Source organism: Sebastes umbrosus, chromosome 16 (genome assembly GCF_015220745.1).
Source record: "Sebastes umbrosus isolate fSebUmb1 chromosome 16, fSebUmb1.pri, whole genome shotgun sequence".
NCBI lineage: Eukaryota > Metazoa > Chordata > Actinopteri > Perciformes > Sebastidae > Sebastes > Sebastes umbrosus.
Window position 1 is genome coordinate 29,751,242 of NC_051284.1, and position 22,010 is coordinate 29,773,251.

Consider the following 22,010-nt stretch of genomic DNA (forward strand, 5'->3'; position numbering starts at 1 on the left):
ATTGGGATAAAAAGCACAGACAAATACAAAATGTTTCCTCTGAAATGGAGTGGAGTAAAAATAGAAAGTCTTCTTAAAATGAAAATACAGCAGTATATGTGATAAAAATCAGTGGATGAGCTCAGTGGGAGTATCTGAGCGGTCAGTAGAGGGCGCTAACAGCCATGTTTCCTCTGACTGCAGCTCAGTGAGGAGCAGCTCAGGTGTTCTTCACTAAACACAACATGTGCTACACACTACTCCTTATTTATGGGTCACATGTAAAGCTTTACACTGTGTTTTTGTTTTATTGTGTTAATAAGAATTACAATTCTTCATAAAACCTGCAACACAAACATTCTGATTTATTAGGAAAACTCTTATTTAAATGTAGAGAGACGCTTGTGTTCAGTAAATCATAACGTGAGTGTAATAAAAAATACAAATACAAGCTCCTGTGTGAGAAAACTACCATAATAACCTGGTCCAGAAACATCTCCCATCAGGTGTGGAAGGCCGAGCAGAGACTCTACGTCCTCAGGAAGCTGAAGCAGGCTCATCTTCCTCAACACCTGCTGATTCATTTCTATCGTGCAACCATTGAGAGCCTCCTGACCTGCTAGCTGCACCGTAGAGGACAGGAGGGACCGGCAGCGGACGGTGAGGATGGCAGAAGAAGTGATTGGGACCACATTACCCCCCCTCAGTGACCTATACGCTGGCCAGCTCCACAAGAAAGCCAGCTGTATTTCTGAAGACCCCACCCACCCTGGACATGGACTGTTTACTACAGGACAATTAAAACACACACAAACAGACTACGGAATAGCTTCTACCCACAGGCTGAGGACACTAGCTGCTGAACCATAATCATGGCACCTGCACTGCAGTTTATGTATTTATTTAAAAAGCATCCCCATTAGCTGATACCAATGGCACCAGCTAGTCTCCCTGGGGTCCGAAATCATTTACAATACATTTATCACATACATACTATATACTAGATCATATATTTGTTACACTAACAACATTCAAATTTTCCAAACATATATACATTTCGCATTCATACACATCTTCCACAACCATTTAGCCTCAAAGCCCATCATCAGGGAAAAGGAACAAAAGAAAAGCCATACATGACCAACACTGGACTATCGATCAGCTGCTTCAGTAATGTGTTCCAAGATGGTATTTGACTTTATGATGCATTTATTTGTCTACATTTTGATTTGAATGTTTTTTTATGTTTGCTTTTGATGTTTGCTTTTTACTGCCAAGAGCTGCTGAACTGTTTTTCGTTGTTTTCAATGACAATGACAATAAAGTCTCTATTCTATTCTAATAAATCCATCATTGGTGGATCCTCCTCCTCTGCTCCTTATCCCGCCCACTCCTTCCTCATTGGCTCTCAGCTGACAGACGTTCCACCCAGGCGGCCTGTGATTGGTCCACGCAGCTGCCCATCGCGGCTCCTGGCTTTTGGCAACAGAGACGCACCGCTGCTCTCCTTCTCTGCTGCTTAGTGCGTCGAGCGGCGGAGAGAAGCGCGTCTAGTTGTGCGTCTGTGGACCAAACAGCAGCAGCAGCAGCAACAGAGGTGGTGTTGGTGCGCATCTCATCTCCTCCTCCAGAGCACAGCACAGCAGAGCAGAGCAGAACAGAGGACACACCAGGAGGAGGATTTCTTCTTCTTCATTCTTATTTTTTTGACTGTTTGAGACATAGATCTTTTTTTTAATTTCCCTGATGGTAACCAACACCGAGCAGCCGGAGACATGTGGAATAATGCTGGGACTCTAGCGTGTCTTCTCCTGGTTCTGTGGGCTGAGGTGAGACAACTTTCATCATCTCAGAGGGAGATAATGCTGCTTTAACTTATCAATCCACTACTGGACAGTTAGTTTTCTGGTTAAATTCCGGCTTTAGCTGAATTGCCTGCTCGGCAGTTGAATCATCATGTGATGTTTGAATGTCTAAGTGTGCGCTTCCTTCCTTCTGGGAGATAAATGAAGTTGGAACATCTGCTGTGTCACAGATACTGCAGGGAATCCAGATATCAGCTGCTGCTCATATTGCGATGTAAAACCTTCAAGTTCTGGCGTGGTTTGGTGGTTTGGTGGAAGTTTTGCATTCATCTATAAAGTTTTATCTCCAAAAGGATCGATGCGTAAAGTAGCGTTTTACGCATCGATTACGCAAAATATTTGGGTGAAATAGCTTCACCTGCATGGAGCCATTTAGCCTCAAACAACCAAAAAAAAAGAAAAAACCTCCAGTAGCTGTTTCAGCTCTTTGATCCAGGTGTTTCTGTCAGATGTTTCCACTTATTGAACAATGTGATTGTGACTTAGATAGACTGCAGCAGGTCTCGTTGAGGTGTTCAGCTGCAGCCTGATACTTACAATGATCTAGATTGGAGGTCTCAGCACTGAAGTTTAACTGTGCCAACATGTACAGAAGTGTAGTGAGGGCTGCAGAGTGACTGCACACTACAAATAAATAAGTTCAAGTCTATACTTTTCCTTTAAATCTTTTCATGGTGAAATACTTGTTTCCAACAGAAATGTGCAACTTTTCTTGACTCTAATAGAAAGAAATAACTTCTATGTGGCTTAAAATCTGAATGCCCTTTTCTATAAAGTTGTATCTCCAAAAGGATCCGTGCGTAAAGTAGCGTTTTACGCAGATTACGCAGTCGTATTTGGGTGAAATAGCTTCACCTGCATGGAGCATTTAGCCTAAAACAACCGAGCAAACCTCCAGTAGCTGTTTTCAGCTCTTTGATCCAGGTGTTTCTGTCAGATGTTTCCACTTTATTGAACAATGTGATTGTGACTTAGATAGACTGCAGCAGGTCTCGTTGAGGTGTTCATCTGCAGCCTGATACAGTGTGTGAGCTGGACTGGAGGTCTCAACACTGAAGTTCAACTGTACCAACATGTACAGTAGTGAGGGCTGCAGAGTTCAGAAGCTTGTTTCAAGTATTTTATACAATTTGGTATATGTTTTTTTTGATTGCAGTGCAGAAATTCCATCTAAATGTGTTTTTTTTTTTTTTCCATATTCTGACACTCATTTTTAGGAAAATCTGGATTTTTATTGGAAACTAGAAATAGAAATAAGAATAAAATAACTTACTTTTAGGACTCAACAATAGACAAAAATTATTTGGAGATATTTGAGTGTATGAGGAAAAAATAGAAATCCTGGTTGCAGCTTCTCCAATTTAAGAATCTGTTCTTTTTCTCTGCTTCATATTGATGTGAATTAGAATTTTTTTTTCAGTGGTTGCTCAGATGAAATAAGCAGTTTGAAGACTTGAAATGGACTCTGGGAATGTGTGATGGACATTTGTCTTAAAGTTTGGACTTTTTACCAATGAAAAAATGAAAATAATCAGCAGCTGCAGAGTGACTGCACACTGCAAATAAATAAGTCTATACTTATTTTCCTTTAAATCTTTTCATGGTGAGATCATTTTACTTGTTTCCAACAGAAATGTGTAACTTTTCTTGAACAGGTTTTTAGCCTCTAATACAAGGGTGTCCAAACTTTTCCCTTGGAGGGCCAAAACTGGAACTCAATGGAGAGCCACGGGCCAAAATTAAACACCTATTGTATTGTATTATTAAGATGCAAAATGGTACTAGGATCCCAAGTTCCCTTAATTGAATATGTTTTAGATAGTTAGTCCCTTAAAACCCACCTGCTGAATACAATTGGGGTCATTTATGCAATTTATGCATTTCCAAGACCCCAGTATGTAGAAATATTAAAATACACCATTTTTAGAATAGGCAAAAATAACACATGTATACTGCATTCAAAGAACTGCATGTTTTCCCCAAAACTGCATGTGATTATCATAACGTGGGCATATCATAAAGGGGAGACTTGTGGGTACCCATAGAACCCATTTACATTCACACATCTGGAGATCAGAGGTCAGGGGACACCTTTGAAAATGGCCATGCCAGTTTTTCCCCACCAAAATGTAGCCCAACTTTAGAGTGTTAGCCTCCTTCCTGACAAGATAATGACATGATATGGTACTAATGGAGTCTTTAGGTTTTCTAGTTTCATATGATGCCACTATCTTCTGACCATAAACCCGAGCCTGGTACGGCCTCCAAAAGACAGTAATCTTTGGACAGCCCTGCTCTAATAGAAAGAAATAACTTCTATGTGGCTTAAAATCTGAATGCCCTTTTAGAGATTTTTAAAGAATGCACATGATTGCAGTGTAAGTACCTCCTGCAGGCCCTTTCCTCACTCTCCTGTCTCCACCCTCAGGTGTCTCACTCCACGGGTAACTTCGAGCTGCAGTTGATCTCGGTGGAGAACCCCCAAGGGCAGCTGCTGAACGGAGACTGCTGCGACGCGGAGCAGAGCGCGTCGGAGGGTCAGTGCGGAGAGGACGAGTGCGACACCTACTTCAGAGTGTGTTTAAAGGAATACCAATCGGAGGTCGTGCCCAACGGACCGTGCACCTACGGCTCGGAAACTACTAAGGTTATCGGTGGGAATACTTTTCAGTTCAAGGGCGGACAGAAAACCGGACAGAACCGGAACAATGACGCCGGCAAGATCACCATCCCATTCATGTTCGCCTGGCCGGTAAGTGGATCTTTATTTCAGATAAGATAAGATAAGATAAGATAAGATAAGATAAGATAAACCTTTATTAATCCCCGGAGGGAAATTCAGGTGTCATCAGCAAACAGAGTGAATCACAGGAGAGGTATAAAGGTATACAAACATTATAAAAACAATAATAGAGATATAAAAGATACAGAGTGAATGGGTGAACATAGTGTGTATAGTCCGTCAATAAATAAATGTAGTATGAGCAGTCTATAAAGTTGTATATAGGATGTATAGTGTAAAGTAAGTGTAAAGTGCGCCAGTGGTTAGAGTCCAAGATGGTTGCAGATAGTGCATGTTTAAAGGCAGATAGTGCATGTTTAAAGTTCTTAAAGTCCTCATAGTTCTCATATGGGGGTCTGACAGTTTTATGTGGAAAAAATCACCCAAATGTGACGAGTTGCTGTTGTTGGAATTCTTGTTAAAATCTTCACTTGGATCATTTCATCACATCATAAAACATGATTTCACGTTAATAATCTTCCAGACATGTAGGATTATCAAAGGGAGTTTGGATGTTTTGGTGTTGAATCATGATCGCACACACCCCAGCTCCCACACTGTGTGATTTGGCACAATTTTGGCGCATTTTTCTGTCTCTGCGTGCCGCTCATTCTTTCCCTCCGCGTGGCAACTCTTGGCGTCTGTACACGATCAGACATCTCGTGAGAGAGAGATCACATTCCTCTCTTGGAGCATTTTGCTTTGAATGTCTGTGTGTTTCTGATCAAGCCATGAGTGCGCATGACGCATGACTTTTACGCACAGTTGTTTCTCGGTTTGATGAGTTACCAAACAAGCTGCTGTGTGTGTGCGGCTTCAGTTACAGTGTGTGGAGGGGGGAGAGCGTTTGAAGGGGGGGATAAGGATGAGTGTTGATTAAGAAGTGGTAGGTAACTGATTATCTTATCTAAACAGAGCAGCAGCCAATCACAACCTCCTTAATGTGGAGAGCCAGCGTGGGAAACAGGAACAGTCCTGACAATCAGAGCTTTATGAACACTGCTGCTCCACTCAGAGATCTGTATCAGCCAGCTTTAATGGAGAGAGGAGGGAAACGTCACAAGTTTGATTCCCACAACAGCTGAGTGAGCTTTCAAAATAAGAGTCAAAGAGCAACAGAGATGAAGTTGAAATACATCATGTCTCCATAAATACTGACAATATCACAACTTTCTATTAGCTTGTGCAACTAATAGTTTGACTCTTCAGATAATCAATCATTTACTAGTTAGTTACACTCCAGGAACTTCCATCTCACCGAGTCATTTTAGCTTTTATTGAGTTCTAAAGTCATATTTTCTTCATAAAAGTGAGATTTCAGAAGCTTGTTTCAAGTATTTTATACAATTTGGTATATTTTTTATTGATTGCAGTGCAGAAATCCATCTAAATGTGTTGATTTTTTCCATTTTCTGACCGATTTTTATTGGAAATTGGTTGAAATAAGAAGAAAATAACTTACTTTTAGGACTCAACGATAGACAAAAATGACTTGGAGATATTTGAGTGTATGAAGAAAAATAGAAATCCTGGTTGCAGCTTCTCCAATTTAAGGATTTGTTCTTTTTCTCTGCTTCATATTGATGTGAATTAGAGTTTTTTCAGTGGTTGCTCAGATGATATAAGCAGTTTGAAGACTTGAATTGGACTCAGTGAATGTGTGATGGACATTTGTCTTAAAGTTTGGACTTTTTACCGATGAAAAAAGAAAATAATCAGCAGCTGTTTGCTGGATTTTTGCATATTTACAACAGCAAAACATGTAATCGCTTTTAGAAAGTGTTTGAAATGAGTGGACGCGTTGATATGCAATCATTGAGCGTTCGAAGCTCATTTCTGACATTCTTGCTGTGAAAAAGCAGAACGTCCGTCTGTGTGTTCATGTCATATCGAACGTATCGGGTGCTCCGTGTGCTCGGCCGGCTACGTGACCTCTCCATTCATCACTCCTCATGGTCAGCTGTCAGCGGAGGGGAAGATGGAAGTAGTAAGTTGGGGCCCTGCGGGGCGGATACGGTTACCACTAAGTTGTGTGTGACACAGGCGGCGGGTATCGGTGTCACCGACTACTCAAACAAGTGAAGATCCTTGGTCAATCTGGGCCGGGGGATGCCTTTACCTCGCCGCCTCTCAGGTTCACGCTCTATCCGTTATTGGGTCATTGTCTCACTTGGCGTGTGTGTGGGGTCAGTATTTTCCACTATCCGCCTGGGAGGGGGGGTGGAGGTGTGTGTGTGTGTGTGAGGGGGGCACAAAGGAAGGAGGGTATCAGTGTTCAGCAGCTTCTTCTGATGAGGTCGTCAAGGTCGAAGCAGTTGAAGGCTTTTTTAAAAAATGTCATCACACCTCATGCTTTTAAATCAGTTCTCTAGACGTCTCATGAAGTTTTCCACCAGCTGTTTGAATGAAACATCTGCTGTGCACCTCTGCATTGAAGAATTCATGCACTTTACCTAGTGAAAATTGCCCATTAGTAGTTCCAGAATGCAAAGTACATCCTGAAAACATCCACAATTAATGAAAAATCCACCCAAAATAGGAATAGAAGTGCATTTTATTGCAAAATTGGAAATAATTATTACGTAAAAAGTCATAAATTTGATTTGATATCAATAAGTTTGGCTTACTATGTCAAAATATGACTTTTTTTAAAACTTAAAATCTGGACTGAATTCCCATAAAAAGTCATAAATGTGACAAAATATCTCAAAAATGTAACAAGATTAAAATCTCATTCTTTTGACATTTAAGATTCATAACTTTGTGACTCGTATCTCTTAAGTTTGACTCCCTGAGTTTAAGTCAAGTCAAGTTTAACTTAATTCTCATAATTATGACTTCCTATGATAATTCTTACTATAATAACTTTGGCTTATTATGTCAAAATTTGGACTTTTTTTTTTTTTTTCTTACTTAAATTTTGACAAAGTATCTCAAAAGTGAGGCTTGAAAATGAAAATCTCATACTTCACTGTGCAAAGTCATCCAGTGGGCCGGATTTGACCCTTTGGCGGGCCAGTTCTGGCCCTCAGGCCGTATGTTTGACACCCCTGCTCTAAATCTAATGGAAAACTGACCTCTACTAGTGAAAGAATTTAGGAGGATGAAGATCTAGAGACTGACGGGGTTGAGTAAGAATGGACCTGAGAATGTGTTTTAAAATACTGCTCAGGAATATTCCCTTCACCAGAAAGTATCTTATAAATAAAAACACATATCTGAGAAATATTGATACCATAAATAGTAGCAGTAATAAAAATAAAAATAAAAGTTCTCACATTTGATGAGAATATTTGGCATTTCTTTTCTTGACGGATGACTTTAATCACTTGAATCCACTGATCGTATTATAATTGAACCATTGTTTTGAATGCGTGCCTGTCGATCCTGGAAGAGGGATCCCTCCTCTGAGGTTCCCCTCTCTAAGAATAGAGGCTGTTGTTGTGTATCGTGCAGATTGCAGAGCTCGCTCAGGAAGTCTTGTAAATAAAATCATGTTTGACAGATGTCTCCTCGTACTTCACCAAACCTAGTCCTCCTACCGCAGACTCTAGTTTGTACTGTGGCATGTTGTTGGCCAACAGACAGCGCTGACAGTCACTAACAGTGTGCATGTGTGTGTGTGTGTGTGTGTGTGTGTGTGTGAGGCCGTGGCCTGTAGCCTCTGGTGCTGCTATAGTGGAGTCCTTCGGTCGGCCCCAGTATCTGGGCCACTGGTCCTGACATGAATTAGCTGCTGGAAGAAATAAAAAAAGGAGGACATTGTTCTGATCATTCCCCTCCATGTTAACCCCCCTCGGGCTGTTTGGGTCTTTAGTGACATCTTGTTTCATGAAAGGGATGGAGGGGACGGGGGAGGGATTGCCCGATGGAGCGAGGGAAGGAGGGAAGGAGGGATGATGATGGGGAGGAAGAGAGGAAGCAGCCCCTCTTCCTTGTGAGGTTTCTGTCACGAGGGAGGTGTATTTTTAGGATGCAGAAACTTAAGATGTTTTTTTTTTACAGTAGTGAGTGAAGCAAAAACAAGCATTTACTTCTTCTCCTCTTCCTCCTCCTCTCACCCGAACCGTCCCCAGTCTCTGTCTCTGTCTCTCTCTCTCTCTCCTTATGGGGTATTTTTAGAGCTGCTGTCCTCCCCTCACCCCTCTGTGAGTAAATCAAGGATCAAGGGTGCGTACTCCTTCAGTTTCATGGCCCGTTTCTTTTCCCCCACTCCTCCTCTGCCCCTCTCTTCCCCCCCCCTCAGCCTGGCAGATCTGAGAGGACAGAGGTGGAACAGCTGTTGTTTGGAGACCACCCCCTCCTCCTCCTCCTCCTCCTCCTCCTCCTGGAATAAATGTTTAGTGAAATAGCATTAGGAAAACAGGCTATGATTACAGCAAAAGATCAGCTCACTCGGAGGAGTATCACTGAGCAATCACAAAGTGCAATGTTGGAGTCGTCGTCTCCGTCGGCGGCGTCCTCGCTGCCGTCACTGCCGGGGCGGTTTGGCTCGTTTGGCTCATTTGCCGAGTGCGTCCTTGGCTTGCGCTCGCCCGTCCGCTCTCCCATCAGGAGCTCCTCTCGGTTTGGTGATGCTTTTATGGTTGATTGGTTTTGGGAAAAGAGGAGTGTGTGACGCTCACGTGAACGGAGGTGTAGGGTTGGCGTGCTCGGTTGTGTGTTAGGTAAATGAGAGTATTGACGTGGTATATTCAGGGTTGGAAATGACCTTTTTGTCCATCTGCCACAGTAGATTCAAAAATCAAGCAGCCGCTCAATAGTCTACCATTGCTTTTTGCAGCACGTGCATATTTTTACCAATCAGCATTTTATGATCCTGCAAAATGTAGAAAGACTAAAATGTCCTATTTTTAAGCATGCACATGCAAAACAGTTGTGCAACAACAGAACCAGATGCTGTGACTAAGTAAAACCATCAGATCCAGTTTCATAAAGTAATTCATGTTCTCCTGCTGATGGAGCTTCTTCACACGAGCCTGATATCTGCAGACAGGTGGCTAGTTAACATTAGCTACCTGGATATATGGCAGGTAGAGGCCGACTGAGTCGACTCCGTTCTCTCATAATCAGATATAATATGTTGTCATATGTTTTTTGTCTGTCACTGAGTGATGAAGTTACATGATTGGTCGGCCGAGTGTTGGACTTTCCTTATTGGCCGTTGCTCTTTCTAATGAAAAGGCGGGAACAGTCCTTTATACAAATGAGTTCGTCCAGCGAGTTGCGTCCAGCGAGTTGCGTCCGGCTCACGAAACTTGGACCGAGCTGTGAAACTAGAAGATCTAGTTGTAAAATGAAACCAGATTCAGCAGTGGCACAGACTATTTCTCGCTTATTGGATGGTTTAGACGGAGTAACGGAAAGTTTAGGAGCAGGCCGCCGTTTTGTTTCCTGTTTGACACGGCGAGCAGAAACCAGGGACCAATCAGGTGCATTCATTGATCGGATACGTCACCGCTTGAACGGCCAGTTCTGGACACTACCCTGATTCACTTTGTCTCCCAGCATAAAGCACTTTATGATAAAGAAATAAAAGAATACACAGATGCTGAATTTAAAGGTAGATTGTGGAGGCTGATTGCAGAACAGCTTGGAATCTGGGAAAACGAAGGATGTAGGAAAGATGAGACGGTAGTGATTGTGCTCCATAGGCAGCTAAACGATCCATCGCCCCACGTATTTAATTCAGTTTTGTCTGGTATTGTGAATTTTCGCAATGAAGAGAATAATAAAACGCATCGGAGTGTGCAAGGTTGTTATCGGATGACGGATTAAAAACATGCAGATGAAAAATATGGGCTAGGTGTGCAAAGATCTTTTATACTGAAACTCTTCATGTCCCAGTTTATTGGGCTGTCTTAACTCAAGAGACCTGATGTAGTCAGCTATCAGCAGCTCTAGTTTTGGACTTTTGTGTGCAGGTTGCAGTAACTTCTCTTTGCGTGCATCGAGTCTGTTTTGAACAGACTATCTTGGCACTGTCCAGCTAGTGATCTGCTCTCCAGAGGACTGAAGAGACAGTTCTCCTTCTCTTCATGCATGCATGACTTTGAAACATGAAAATCATTTCTCTCATGAAGCATATATGTTGACCTGGAACATGTTTCTCTCTGTAAAACACCAAATCCAGACCATAAAACCTCCCCCCACCCCACCTGCTCCCTCTGCACCCTCCGTGTGTCTTTAATAAGCCTAAAAGCCTGCAGCGGGCCACAGCAGGGCTCCGTTACGTGGTGTGTGTGTGTGGCGGCCGGGCGAGGCGGTTGAAAAAGCTCTCCGCTCGGTTAACTGCGGTCAGGACGAGCCTGCTCGTCTTTCCCACGCTGTCTGTCGCTGCTTCCCGTGTCAGCTGACCTGACTCTGAGGTGGATAAAATGTGCGATTAGCTGCTCAGTCTGAACCGCTGATCGATTGTCGATGCTGCTGCTGGATCTGGTTTTATGTGTGACTGATCTGTGTGTGTGTGTGACTGATGTGTGTGTGTGTGTGTGTGTGTGTATAGGGGCAGCTTTGTGCACTTGTGAGGGGACATAAATATGTTCTCACAGTTCCCCACAACGTCAAATACATTTCAGAGTAACAACTTTAGTTTTAGTTTAAATCTCCAGAGCAGTCAAAAGCCCATGAGGAGAAGTTAAAGAGGAACTATTATGCTTCTTTTCAGGTTCATAGTTGTATTTTGATTTCTACTAGAACATGTTTACATTCATGTATTAAGAGAAGTAGATACAGCGTCGAAGGCGGGACTACGTTCATTCCTATGAGAGTTGCTCAGTGGTGCATGAAGCCAAAATGGATCGACTGCCGAGTGATAAAGTACCCGGATCATCCGGCGATCTTCCTCATCCATCGGGCCCATAGAGCAGGCACAGTAGCGTTTCCTTTAACTCTGTCTGCTGTGATTGGTCAGCTGGCCCACTAAGTGTCCTTATACTATACACATAGAAAGAGGCAAAGAGCACCACAATGTGAGCGAAGCATCATGACCTCTCAACTGCTGATGATGCATTAGCGTGGTTGCTACGGTTACCTCTAGTTTATCCTGCACTGAGCACTGATTTAGAAGCGAGTGGTTAAACTTGCACTATGTTTGAGATAACCTGATATAGGCCTACAGCTTCAATGGACACCTGCCAGCCAATCAGGAGCCAGTATTTTTTTTTTTTTTTACGTAGCCGTGGTATGTTATTGAATCGTCGCCAAGCTCCGCTGTGTGCAATGTGAACAGTACGTGCAGATCAGTTTCACGCATGTGTGTGTTTGCACGTCAACGTGTGTGTGTTGTGTGTGACCTTATTTACACCTGTTATTATTATTAATAAGCGTTCTGTTATCTCGTCCACGTTTCGGTGCTTTTTGTTTTCTTTAAGAATACGGACAAAATCTCCAGACGTCTTTCACAGCTGCTGAGATGTGATCACAGTGTAAACAGGCCACCTCCAGATATGGTTTCGCTGATCCAGTTGCAGTGCGTCTTGTGTGCATTTACACCTTTTCAGATCAGATATCCACTTACAGATGACATGCTAACACCAGGTCCTAATGTACATGTGTGTGTTCAGGAGAGGCAGAGCTAATGAAATGCATGCATGGTGAGCTCTGAGGTGATTAAAGCATGAGGCACAAACGCAGCTTTAATTTCCCACTTGACTCCCGGTAGTTGTTCACCGGGCTAATGGAGCCCAGCTGGACCTCACTGACAGCGTAGGAAAGAGAAGCAGTGCAGGATGGGAGAAGTTGTAGATGACCAAACCCTCCATTGTTGCTGTGTTTCTTCATGAATCTCTTGTTTATCTTGTCCGTCTTCCCCTCCGTAGATACATATTTTGAGCGTTAGAAATCATTGGCTCTCTGTGTTCCCGTTTTGGTTAGCTTGTTTTGCTCGCTTTGAGGGTGTGATCACACCGACAGTTTGCTTTCTTTGGTCCGAGTGAGCAGAGTGGGGAGAAGATCTTTTTGTATCCGGCTCATTCAGGCTCACATTGTGAGCTAGCGTATGAACCAAACTTATATGGAGTCAGAAGCACAGCGTCATGTGTAGAGCGCTGACTTTGATCTTTAACGTGATGGCGGTGCATCCCGGTCTCTCCGGTAGAGCTTTTGCTGCGGGGCTGCAGCTGTGACCGCTCCGTCCTCCTCACGGCGATTGCTTCATTAGCGTTTTGGTTCCCTTATAGCATTAGGGTTAAATCTGAAATAGGCGCTTTTGCTTTTCGCTTTGACACCAAATCCTCCTCCATCGTCTTGTCTTTCAACTCTCTCTCGTCCCGTGTGTGAAATCTGACTCCTTGCTGCTCTTTGTGAGACTATGTACGCAGCAGATACTTTTACTGCTCCAGTCTGTAGCATCCGTTGTCTGATTATCTATTGATAACATGGCGCTGATACGCCAAAACAACAGTGGGGGCTGGTGGGTACGTAATGTAATCGGTGTGTGCCCGAACACCGTGTAACACCGAACTACCGGTTCAAGCCTACTGTTACAGCGTGTATAAGCTCTACTGTTTCCACCCGGATGACAACAGAGTTACACCAAATGCGAAACCAAATGAGAGCTGCTCGCGACCTTAGATATATTTAGCGCTCGCGTTCGCGCACATTGCAGCCTGCAGCAGACAAGTCAGGCTTACTCGTCGCAGCGAAAAGCCGTCGTTGCGCGCAAAAAGGACCATCAGTGAGTAAGAAAAGGAGAGAGCTAACTGAGAGAAATACTAAAGCAGGGCAACAAAAATGAAATGAATCAATAAAAACTGATGAATATTAGTTCATACCAGAGATTCACACTAGTTCACCCCCCGAATTATTCAGTTTTCTTTCCTGAGAATTAAAAGTAAAAATTAAAAGGCCTATTTAACATAGAAATGCTGTTGCAGTGTACTTTATAATTAAAATTATTTTGCTATTTTCATTCTTTAAAAGTCACCAGAATGCAGGAAATGCGCCTGGTTTTCATGGTAGTTTCAGTCACTTCTGATACCAAATTGGCTGTTTTAAGGGGGATTTTGTTTTTTGCAGTTTATTTTCAGCTAAGCATGACAGATTTCTGGGTAATTCTTTCTCCTCCTCCTCCTGTTGTTTATCCCAGTAAAGAGAACATGAAGTAGTAGCTGGAAATGGATGAATTCCTAAAACGCCATTCATTTCACAGACAAATAAAACCGAACTAAAGGAGTAAACGCTCCAAGGAAACCGCCTGCAAACACGCTTATCATGAACGCACCCCTGACTCATCATCTGGCTTTCCAATAGTATGATGAAGAAATCCAACAGGGCAGATCTGATGGAAGCGTTCCTACAGCGTTTCTTCTTCTTTCTACTGTACGTTGCTGCAACATGTCGTGCAGCCGGTTCTCTCCAGAGGGATTGGGTGAAGGTTCAGCAGGGTTTCTCAACACATCTCTGTCAGTAACCCTCCGTTACCCAACCTCCCGCTTCATGGAGAAACCATCGTAACACTCTCACACACTTCTGAATCCACCACGTGTCTAAAATCTCTGCTCCTTGGATGTTATGTAGTAGAATAAAGTGGAAGTTTTGGGTTGATATTAGTACCGAGTACCGATCTGATACAGATGTGTACACCTTATTTGAAAACCGGACGTAGTCCCACGTGTCTACTTCCTCTAACTTCTCCAAGGTGGTCTCCAGCTCTCCCGTCAGCTCCGTTCTCTTTATCCATCCATGGTCAGCTCCATCGGGGCCGCTTGAATGCATTTAACATAAATGTCAGTATATGGGTGCTCTACAGTCGTTAACGCCGGCCCATTTGACCACGGAGATGATAACGTTTCCTGTCCGTGGACAGAGTTAGCATGCCGCTTTAGCCGTGATGTCTAGCTCTGCTTTTCCTGTCAATGTGTGAAACCCAAAGTGTTTCCATCCTTTACTGGATGTGTAGGTTTACCACGCTGGATTTAACATGTGAGGATGCAGGTCGTATCTACGCTGATCCTCCGTCGTCTTCTACTTTCTCTGTTGTTTCACCTCGCTGAGGTTTGTTTTGGTTGACGGATACGGAACGGATATGACGTTACGTTAATAAAATCTCCTTCTACCTCCACATAGACTCAAATGAAGCAAATATATCGATTTCTGGCATTAAAGAAATCAGGTTCAAAATCGTAAAGTTTTTCCTCTCACTGAAGAGTTTACGTTCAAACAACAGTCAGAGTTTATGTTGCACGCAGCGAACTGGTTTCTCTCCTTCCTCCTCGCCTCTACATGAAAGAGTTTTATTTGCTGTCGGGTGCAGTAGAAGCCGTTCATTCGTCACATCTGCGCTCAGGTGGATCAATGATGAAGGAGCCGGTCGGGGGGGGTTTCCCACGGCGTGAATATCACTTTCCCGGCGGCGCTGTGGAAACCGAGGGCTGCCTTAACCTCTTTGTCCCCGCACCTTTCAGCGGGAACAATGACTTTATACCTCGGCCTTTTTTGTGCCAGATATGAGTTATCAAGACGGTGGAGGGAGGGGAGGGAGGGAGCTGGAAGGAGAGAGAGATGGAAGCGGAGATAGGGAGGGCAGCTGCGCCAGGGCGAATGTCAGGGAGTGGATGTGAGTGCGTTTACATTAAGGCCTCCTCTTGTGCTGCTCTCATGCTGAATCTGGTATTCACGCCTGCTTCAGGTGTTGACTTCTCGCTCTCACACGCAGCTCTGAATTTATAGCTGCATCCAGTTCGTTAGGAGACGAGGAGAATAGTCGTGTTTAGCATGCATCTCAGCAGCTGGTCTGGTGTTCCTGTATCCTCCCAGAGAGTCACGTCCACCGGATTTGCAGCAATCTTTCAACAACTCTTTCAGAAACTAGAGCAACAAATCAAGAGAAACCAGGGGAGCATGTAATAACATCTTCATCACGTATGAGTCCCACTTTCTTTGTTGGTGACATTTGATTTCTTCTTCCCTGAACCCAATATGTCATCTTCCAGTTCATTTAGTGAGACTGAGAGTTAACAAGTCCTAAAGGGATTTAGTTAATTTGATATCATTTGAGGTGGAGATCCGTTATCCTCACACTGGACAAGCTGAAATCCACAAATGTCACATATATTTAGCAGGAATAAATAAGGCATGATTAGTAATAAATATCAGCGATTAAAAGTGCAGAGTCTGGAGCAATACAAGTGCAAAAATATAAGCAATATGAGTGTAATACAGTAACGATAAAATACAACTAACGAGTGTACAAACATCAGCAGCAACAGTCGCTGTAGGCCATCTGCATATAAGACGAACTGACTAGTCCTCAAACATAAACAGCCAAAACTGGTTGTTTGTCCTCGGAGATGACAACATATAGATCCAAAACAGAAGTGGACGTAGTCACCGTGAAGTCACCCACTGCTTGTAGTAGTTCAGTTTTGAAGCCTTGAGTGTGGCATTTTTGCCATCGCCATCTTTATTGCAACCAGAAGGGACACGAGAGGGTGGAGCTAAGCACAAACGAACACTGAAGAAGACATTTTTACAGGAGGTAACTCCAACAGCGAGAGATCCTTCATCGATGTGTTTGGCAAGAGGATTCACTCGCATGAAAAAAAAAAACCTGAACTGAACTGAGCAAACTGAATTTTCTATCTTTTGTTGTTTGTTGCTGAAGGGTGTTTTTACATTCGGTGACTTGTTTAGGACCCCAAACTCAAAGTTTAGGACTAGGATTTGTCAGTCTTCACTTGGGACTTGAGTGCAAAGACATCAGACTTACTTGCGACGTGCAAAACAATGACTTGGTCCCGCCTCTGGCGTCTTTACACCTGTGAGTTGGTTTGTGTAGCAGGTTTCTGTTCCAAAGGACTGGCATACATTCACCCACGTCCGTATCATTTCAAAGTCTCTACAGGCTGTGAAAACCTACTAAACTTCCTCAGCGAATCACTGTGGACTTTTAAACGGTCACGGTTGGTCTGAATTTGTCTCTCACTCTCTCTCTCTCTCTCTCTTTCTAATCTTTTCTTCCACTTCACTCTGTTTACAGCCTGTTATCGAATCAGCAGCTTCAGCCAAGCATGTGAACTGGTCACAGACACATTCCCAGTATCACACGAGCTCGTAGGGAATCTGTCAGACGGTCCATTTTGACAACTGTTACTGGAAAGCCTTAAATATGTACAAGACATGTTCAGATTATGGGGACTATGTTGCACCAATAAAGCTAATGCTGTAATGAGGCATTGTTAAATATTCACTCTTTAATGATTGTGATGGTTCAGATTTTGTTCACGTTCTTTATGTTCTGTCCAATCTTTCTCCTACGCTACCTGTCAGAATCAAATGCACGCTACCTGTTGTACTGCATGCACCTCCACGGAGACAATGCATTCACAAAGTCTAGGATTAGGAGTCTGGGAGATGAGCGATAAGCAGCAATTGTGGTTGTGATACGAGGTGAAGTGGTAAAGGATAAGACGACGTCGTGGTTGCAGTACACGGTATATACTGCGCCGTGTACTGTGGTTGAGGGAGTGTAACAGTGGGGGGAGTGTAGGTTGAGTCGGTGCAGCCAGATTCCGAGCGGCAGCATCTGATTACAGGCGATTTGACGAGGAGGTAATAAAAAACGGAGCACCGTGTTGTACTCAGATTTTATCTCTGTACGTACTGTGACTTACTAAGATCGTTGGGCTTTGATTGAAGTCTTTGGCACTTTAATTTGATGAAGAACAAACAGAAATTGTGGAAACAAAATCCAACATGCAGCGGAAATACTCCCTTAATATTATTTTAATGTATATTTTAGTCATATTTTTATAAGCACTGAATCAAATCTGGTGCGTGAATTTATTTATTTAGGTTTTTTTAGTTATTTATATTTTATTATTATTACTTATTTATTTATTCTATTTAACAATTTTAATTTTAATTTGTTATATTTTCAAATTATAATAATATAATAGATATTATTATTTTATTTTATTAATGATAAAAAATGTAATTAATTGTACTTTATATATTTTTTATTGTTTTATTTAATTTGTTATTAGTATTATTATTATTATTAATAATAATAATAATATATAATAATAATAATAATTTCTTTTATTTAACCATTTTCATTTTTAAATTATTATATTTTTATAATATAAAAATATAATATAATATGATATATTTCAGTTTTTTTCTTTATTATTATTATTGATATTATTATTATTTTCTTTATTTAACAATTAAACATTTTAATTCATGATATATATATATTTTTTTTATTATTATTTATAATAATAATAATAATAATTTAATATTACCAATTATTCCCCTCCCTTGTTTTCGAATACTTTGTTATTCAATTTAAAGTTACTATTACTAGTTACAGTATTACTTTATGTCATATGGTTTAGGTTGTTGAAGTCATTTTGGTTAAGGAAACAATAAAAGCCTGATTTAAACAGAGTATATCCCTGACTCAGAAGACTAACTAATGGATTTAAGGCGGTATTTTCTCCCACTGCTCCTGTACTGACATACGCAGCATCGATTTTACTATAAAAGACGAATTCCAGAATTCCTCTCCGTCGCTGGAGGAGCCGGCGTAACCCGGAGCGACAGAAATAGCTTTTCACGCGTTTGGTGTGGGAAAAGTGAATTGGGTCATTTATTCCATTCTGCAGCTCCGTATAAAGACCCTGATTAGATTAGCTTTGATTAGATTTGCTGTCTGAACGAGGCCTCCTGGGGGCGGGAGGGTGGGGGGGCGGCGAGGCCTCCTTAGAGAGAGGAGGTGGTGGTGGGGGGGCGCTGGGCTCGTTCTGTTAATAATGTGCCTAAATTAACCATCCCAGCTCCTCTCTGCCGGGAGCCACATTTTTTATTCATGTCATAGACTAACAGGTGTGACGTGACAGGTGTTGCTTCGCTTTTTTTCCTCTGATCACAACTCCAGGAAAGTTGTTAATTGGGTTTCTTTCTTCTTCTTTTTTTTAATCATTAACAATCCCTGCTGCTCTGAATGTTCCATTAAAGGAACATTCCTCTTGATTTGAGTCCATGTCAAGGTGTAAAACTCTGGTTTAAAGAGACTGGAACGTCTTACGTCTTTATAACGGGGCGAGTCGAGACAAAGGTTTCCATTCCCAGAATCAGTTCTCCAATCTGCTACGATTGCACAGAGCAGACCGAGCCGGGACAGGGAAGCGGAACGGATAGAGCACCTGGCCAATTTTCAACTCTTTGCAGACTCCTGATCATATCGCAATTACTACAGCTACAAATCCTTGATCATTCATTAACTGGACTTTTAACAATGCTCTATGGCTGTCAATTGATTAAAACAGTTAATTTTATCTGTTCAAAATGTACCTTAAAGGGAGATTTGTCAAGTATTTAATCCTCTTATCAACATGGGAGTGGACAAATATGCTGCTTTATATAAATGTCTGTATACTATCTATTATTGGAAATCAATTACCAACACAAAACAATGACAGCTATTGTCACTCGTGTGGTACCCATAAAACCCATTTACATCATATATCTGGAGGTCAGAGGTCAAGGGACCCCTTCGAAAATGACAGTTTTTCCTCGCCAAAATTTAGCGTAAGTTCGGAGCGTTATTTTCGCCTCCTTTCATGTTCTTTTATGTGAGCTTTTCCTGTTTCACATGATGACAGGTATCTTCACTGTAACTTTAAAACTGATCCTGCTACAACCTCCGAAAGATGGATTGTGTCTTTCCTGCTGTGCGTAACCTTTACTGGTAGAAGCACAAAATCCAGGAAAAAGCTTGAAAGTCGGTCAGGCACAACGCTCGCTTCTGAAACGCTCAGTGTCGGTACGACGCCTGTGCGCCCGCTGGAATACCGTCGTTACTGTTGAGTTCCGTTTGAGTGTCTACAGGTGAAGACACCAGTGACCGGAAGATTTTGAAAAACTACATATTTGCAGAATAACTGCGTTTTATTTGTCGATGATTTGGATTTAATTTAAGATGAACTGATGAATGAAATAATCATTCTATTTCTCGTAGTGTGTTTTCTAATACAGAGAATCATCAGCTGAATGTGCAGCTCTGTGAATCTGTCCATGTCAGCGTCGGTCCTCAAGGACGTCTTTTCGGACATCACAAAATTTTATGACTGCACACACTGGACCATATGCACCGACTCCCTCCACATGTGTTGCTTACACTGTCCACCCATTGTCGTTATAAACATGGAGTGTAGAATCGTGAACAGCTATTGTCAGCTATAATAAAGGATTTAAATGATTTAATCTCATTTCTAATCTAACATGACTTTAATGTATTATTAAAGGGACTGTTTGATTGAACATTAAGGGCTGTTATTGTGGTTTAATCTGCATCCTGTCCAGTAGTTCACCAAATCAGGGGGGAATGAAGTGGCATTGGTTTGCCAATTTATGAACACAACTTAATGTAAAAAAACACGGCACTGTTAACGCCAGACATTAACGCTCCAACGCCAAATATAAAGAGTTTTTCACAGAGCTAACTACAAGACAGGAAGGTTAGAGACGTTGTAGCAGCAGCAGCATACTGAGGAATAAATCTTCCTAGCGTGTCTAGAGAGAGAGCAGCGTTCACAGAGCAGCTTCCAGCGGTACAGTACAGTAAACTCTCAGTAGAGTTGGTCGTTGCTGGCGGCTGTTCCTGCCGCGCGTAATTTATCATGAACAGGTTGAAGGCGGCGAGGAGGGGGCTGGCTTTCTCCTCGCCTAATGAAAACTCAAATCCCCTCTGACTCCTGTAAATTGGTCTAGAGGTGTCAAGTGTCTCCCCAACACGTCCCCCCCCCCATATCACACACACACACACACACACATCACACACAAACACTTAAAGAGCACACAGAGTCGACTCATAAGGTCGTCTCGCTGCAGACAGCGGGGACGCGACACCGTGAGCTCCCGTCCTCAAGGACACACACTTGAGTTCAGTCACACACACTCACACATACTGTATGTACACGCACACACCCAACACACACACACACACACGCTGCTCTGCGGCCGTGGGACAGCTCCATCTGTCTGGGAGCCAGCGGCGGTGACATTTTAAAATGATTCCAAAGGGAAAGATGATTATGATAATGTCCACTTATCTCACTCATTACAGAGCTGCGTGCCGCTCACTGGGGCTCATTAATCACGCAGTGTCATCTGGAGCCTCCGTCTGGTCAGCGCCGCCGTCCTCAGGCCGAGCTCACGGATGTTTTTTGGAGATATTAGTGATCGGAGCTGATACATGAAGTCCGGGCAACGTCTGAGTAGAGGTTTGACGATTAATCGGCGCCGATAGGACGTTTTTCAAACTATCGTTATCGGAGTAACTGGGCTCCTGCTAGTGGCCGAAGAAGTTAGGACAACAGGGAGCGTTTGTGGCTGTAGCTCAGCGGGTAGAGAGGGTCGTCCTTTCACGCAAGGTTGGCGGTTGGATCCCCGGCTCCTTGTCTGCATGTCCAAGTGTCCTTGAGTGAGGACACTGAGCTCTCCCGGGAGCTCTTGTCCCTAAGGATGGGTTAAATGCAGATGGTCAAATTTTCATGTATGTGCCTCTATATGTATACGGACAAATATAATACGTTTTCATAATTTTACAAATTTCCTCCTCTCCTGAAGTATATATTCCTGTTTCTGCCAGTATATTATTTTTTTGACTGCATTATATTAGACTTTTATTTAGTTGAGAGTGCAGAGACAATGCAGACAATAACAGTGTTGAATAAATGTTGATGAAGTTCAGCAGTTTTGTTAAAGGGGATCTTATTATGTTCCCTATTCATCATTACTAAAGGTCCCATATCGTGGTCTTTATATCATGAAGCAGGTTTAAGTGCTATACTGAACTACTGCAAAAGTATGAAAGGCTCAATCCACAGAGAAATACACACAGTTCGTATTCAGAAACTGTGTCTTTGAAACAAGCCATCAGGACATCTGTCCATTTGTGATGTCACAAATATACAATATATAGACCATAGATATAAAACTGTAGTTTATAGTAGTAATAGTTTTGGCAGTTGCATTTACAGTGTGAAGAGGGAAAGTGTGTGAGAACCGTCTCTGCATATCAAAGCGTCCATATCTTGTCTTATCGTAAGGATGTAACAGCTCAGCTGTGGCCGGATGTTTGATGGTTCTAAAGATGATCTTTCCAGATGTTCCAGATGTGTTTTTTACATCCTGGACGCACCGATTCAAATCGTAAATATTAAACATGTCAATATTTACGCATGGGATATCCTGTTGTGTGTGGGGAACCCCGAGGACAGCCGATGACGCAGTCACGAGGGAGAGACCGATAGCCAACTAGAGAACCAAGCTGACTGAAGAAGGAAGGGACGACCACCGCCGTCATGGCGGCCGCGGCTAATGCATGAGCTAATGCTGAACGTGAAGCATAAAGTAGTAGTGAGATGGAGCTCAGA

The 22,010-nt window shown here is 42.5% G+C and overlaps 1 protein-coding gene across 1 annotated transcript in view; it reads left to right on the forward strand.

Annotated features, from left to right (window-relative positions):
• Positions 1-1,395: 1,395 nt before the first annotated feature.
• The window catches only part of LOC119474756 (protein jagged-2-like), a 64,933-nt gene continuing 44,318 nt past the window's right edge, over positions 1,396-22,010 (forward strand). The window contains 2 exon segments of the mRNA XM_037746963.1: positions 1,396-1,808; positions 4,273-4,596. Of these exon segments, the coding sequence (XP_037602891.1) occupies positions 1,755-1,808; positions 4,273-4,596 (378 nt within the window). The 5' untranslated portion in view covers positions 1,396-1,754.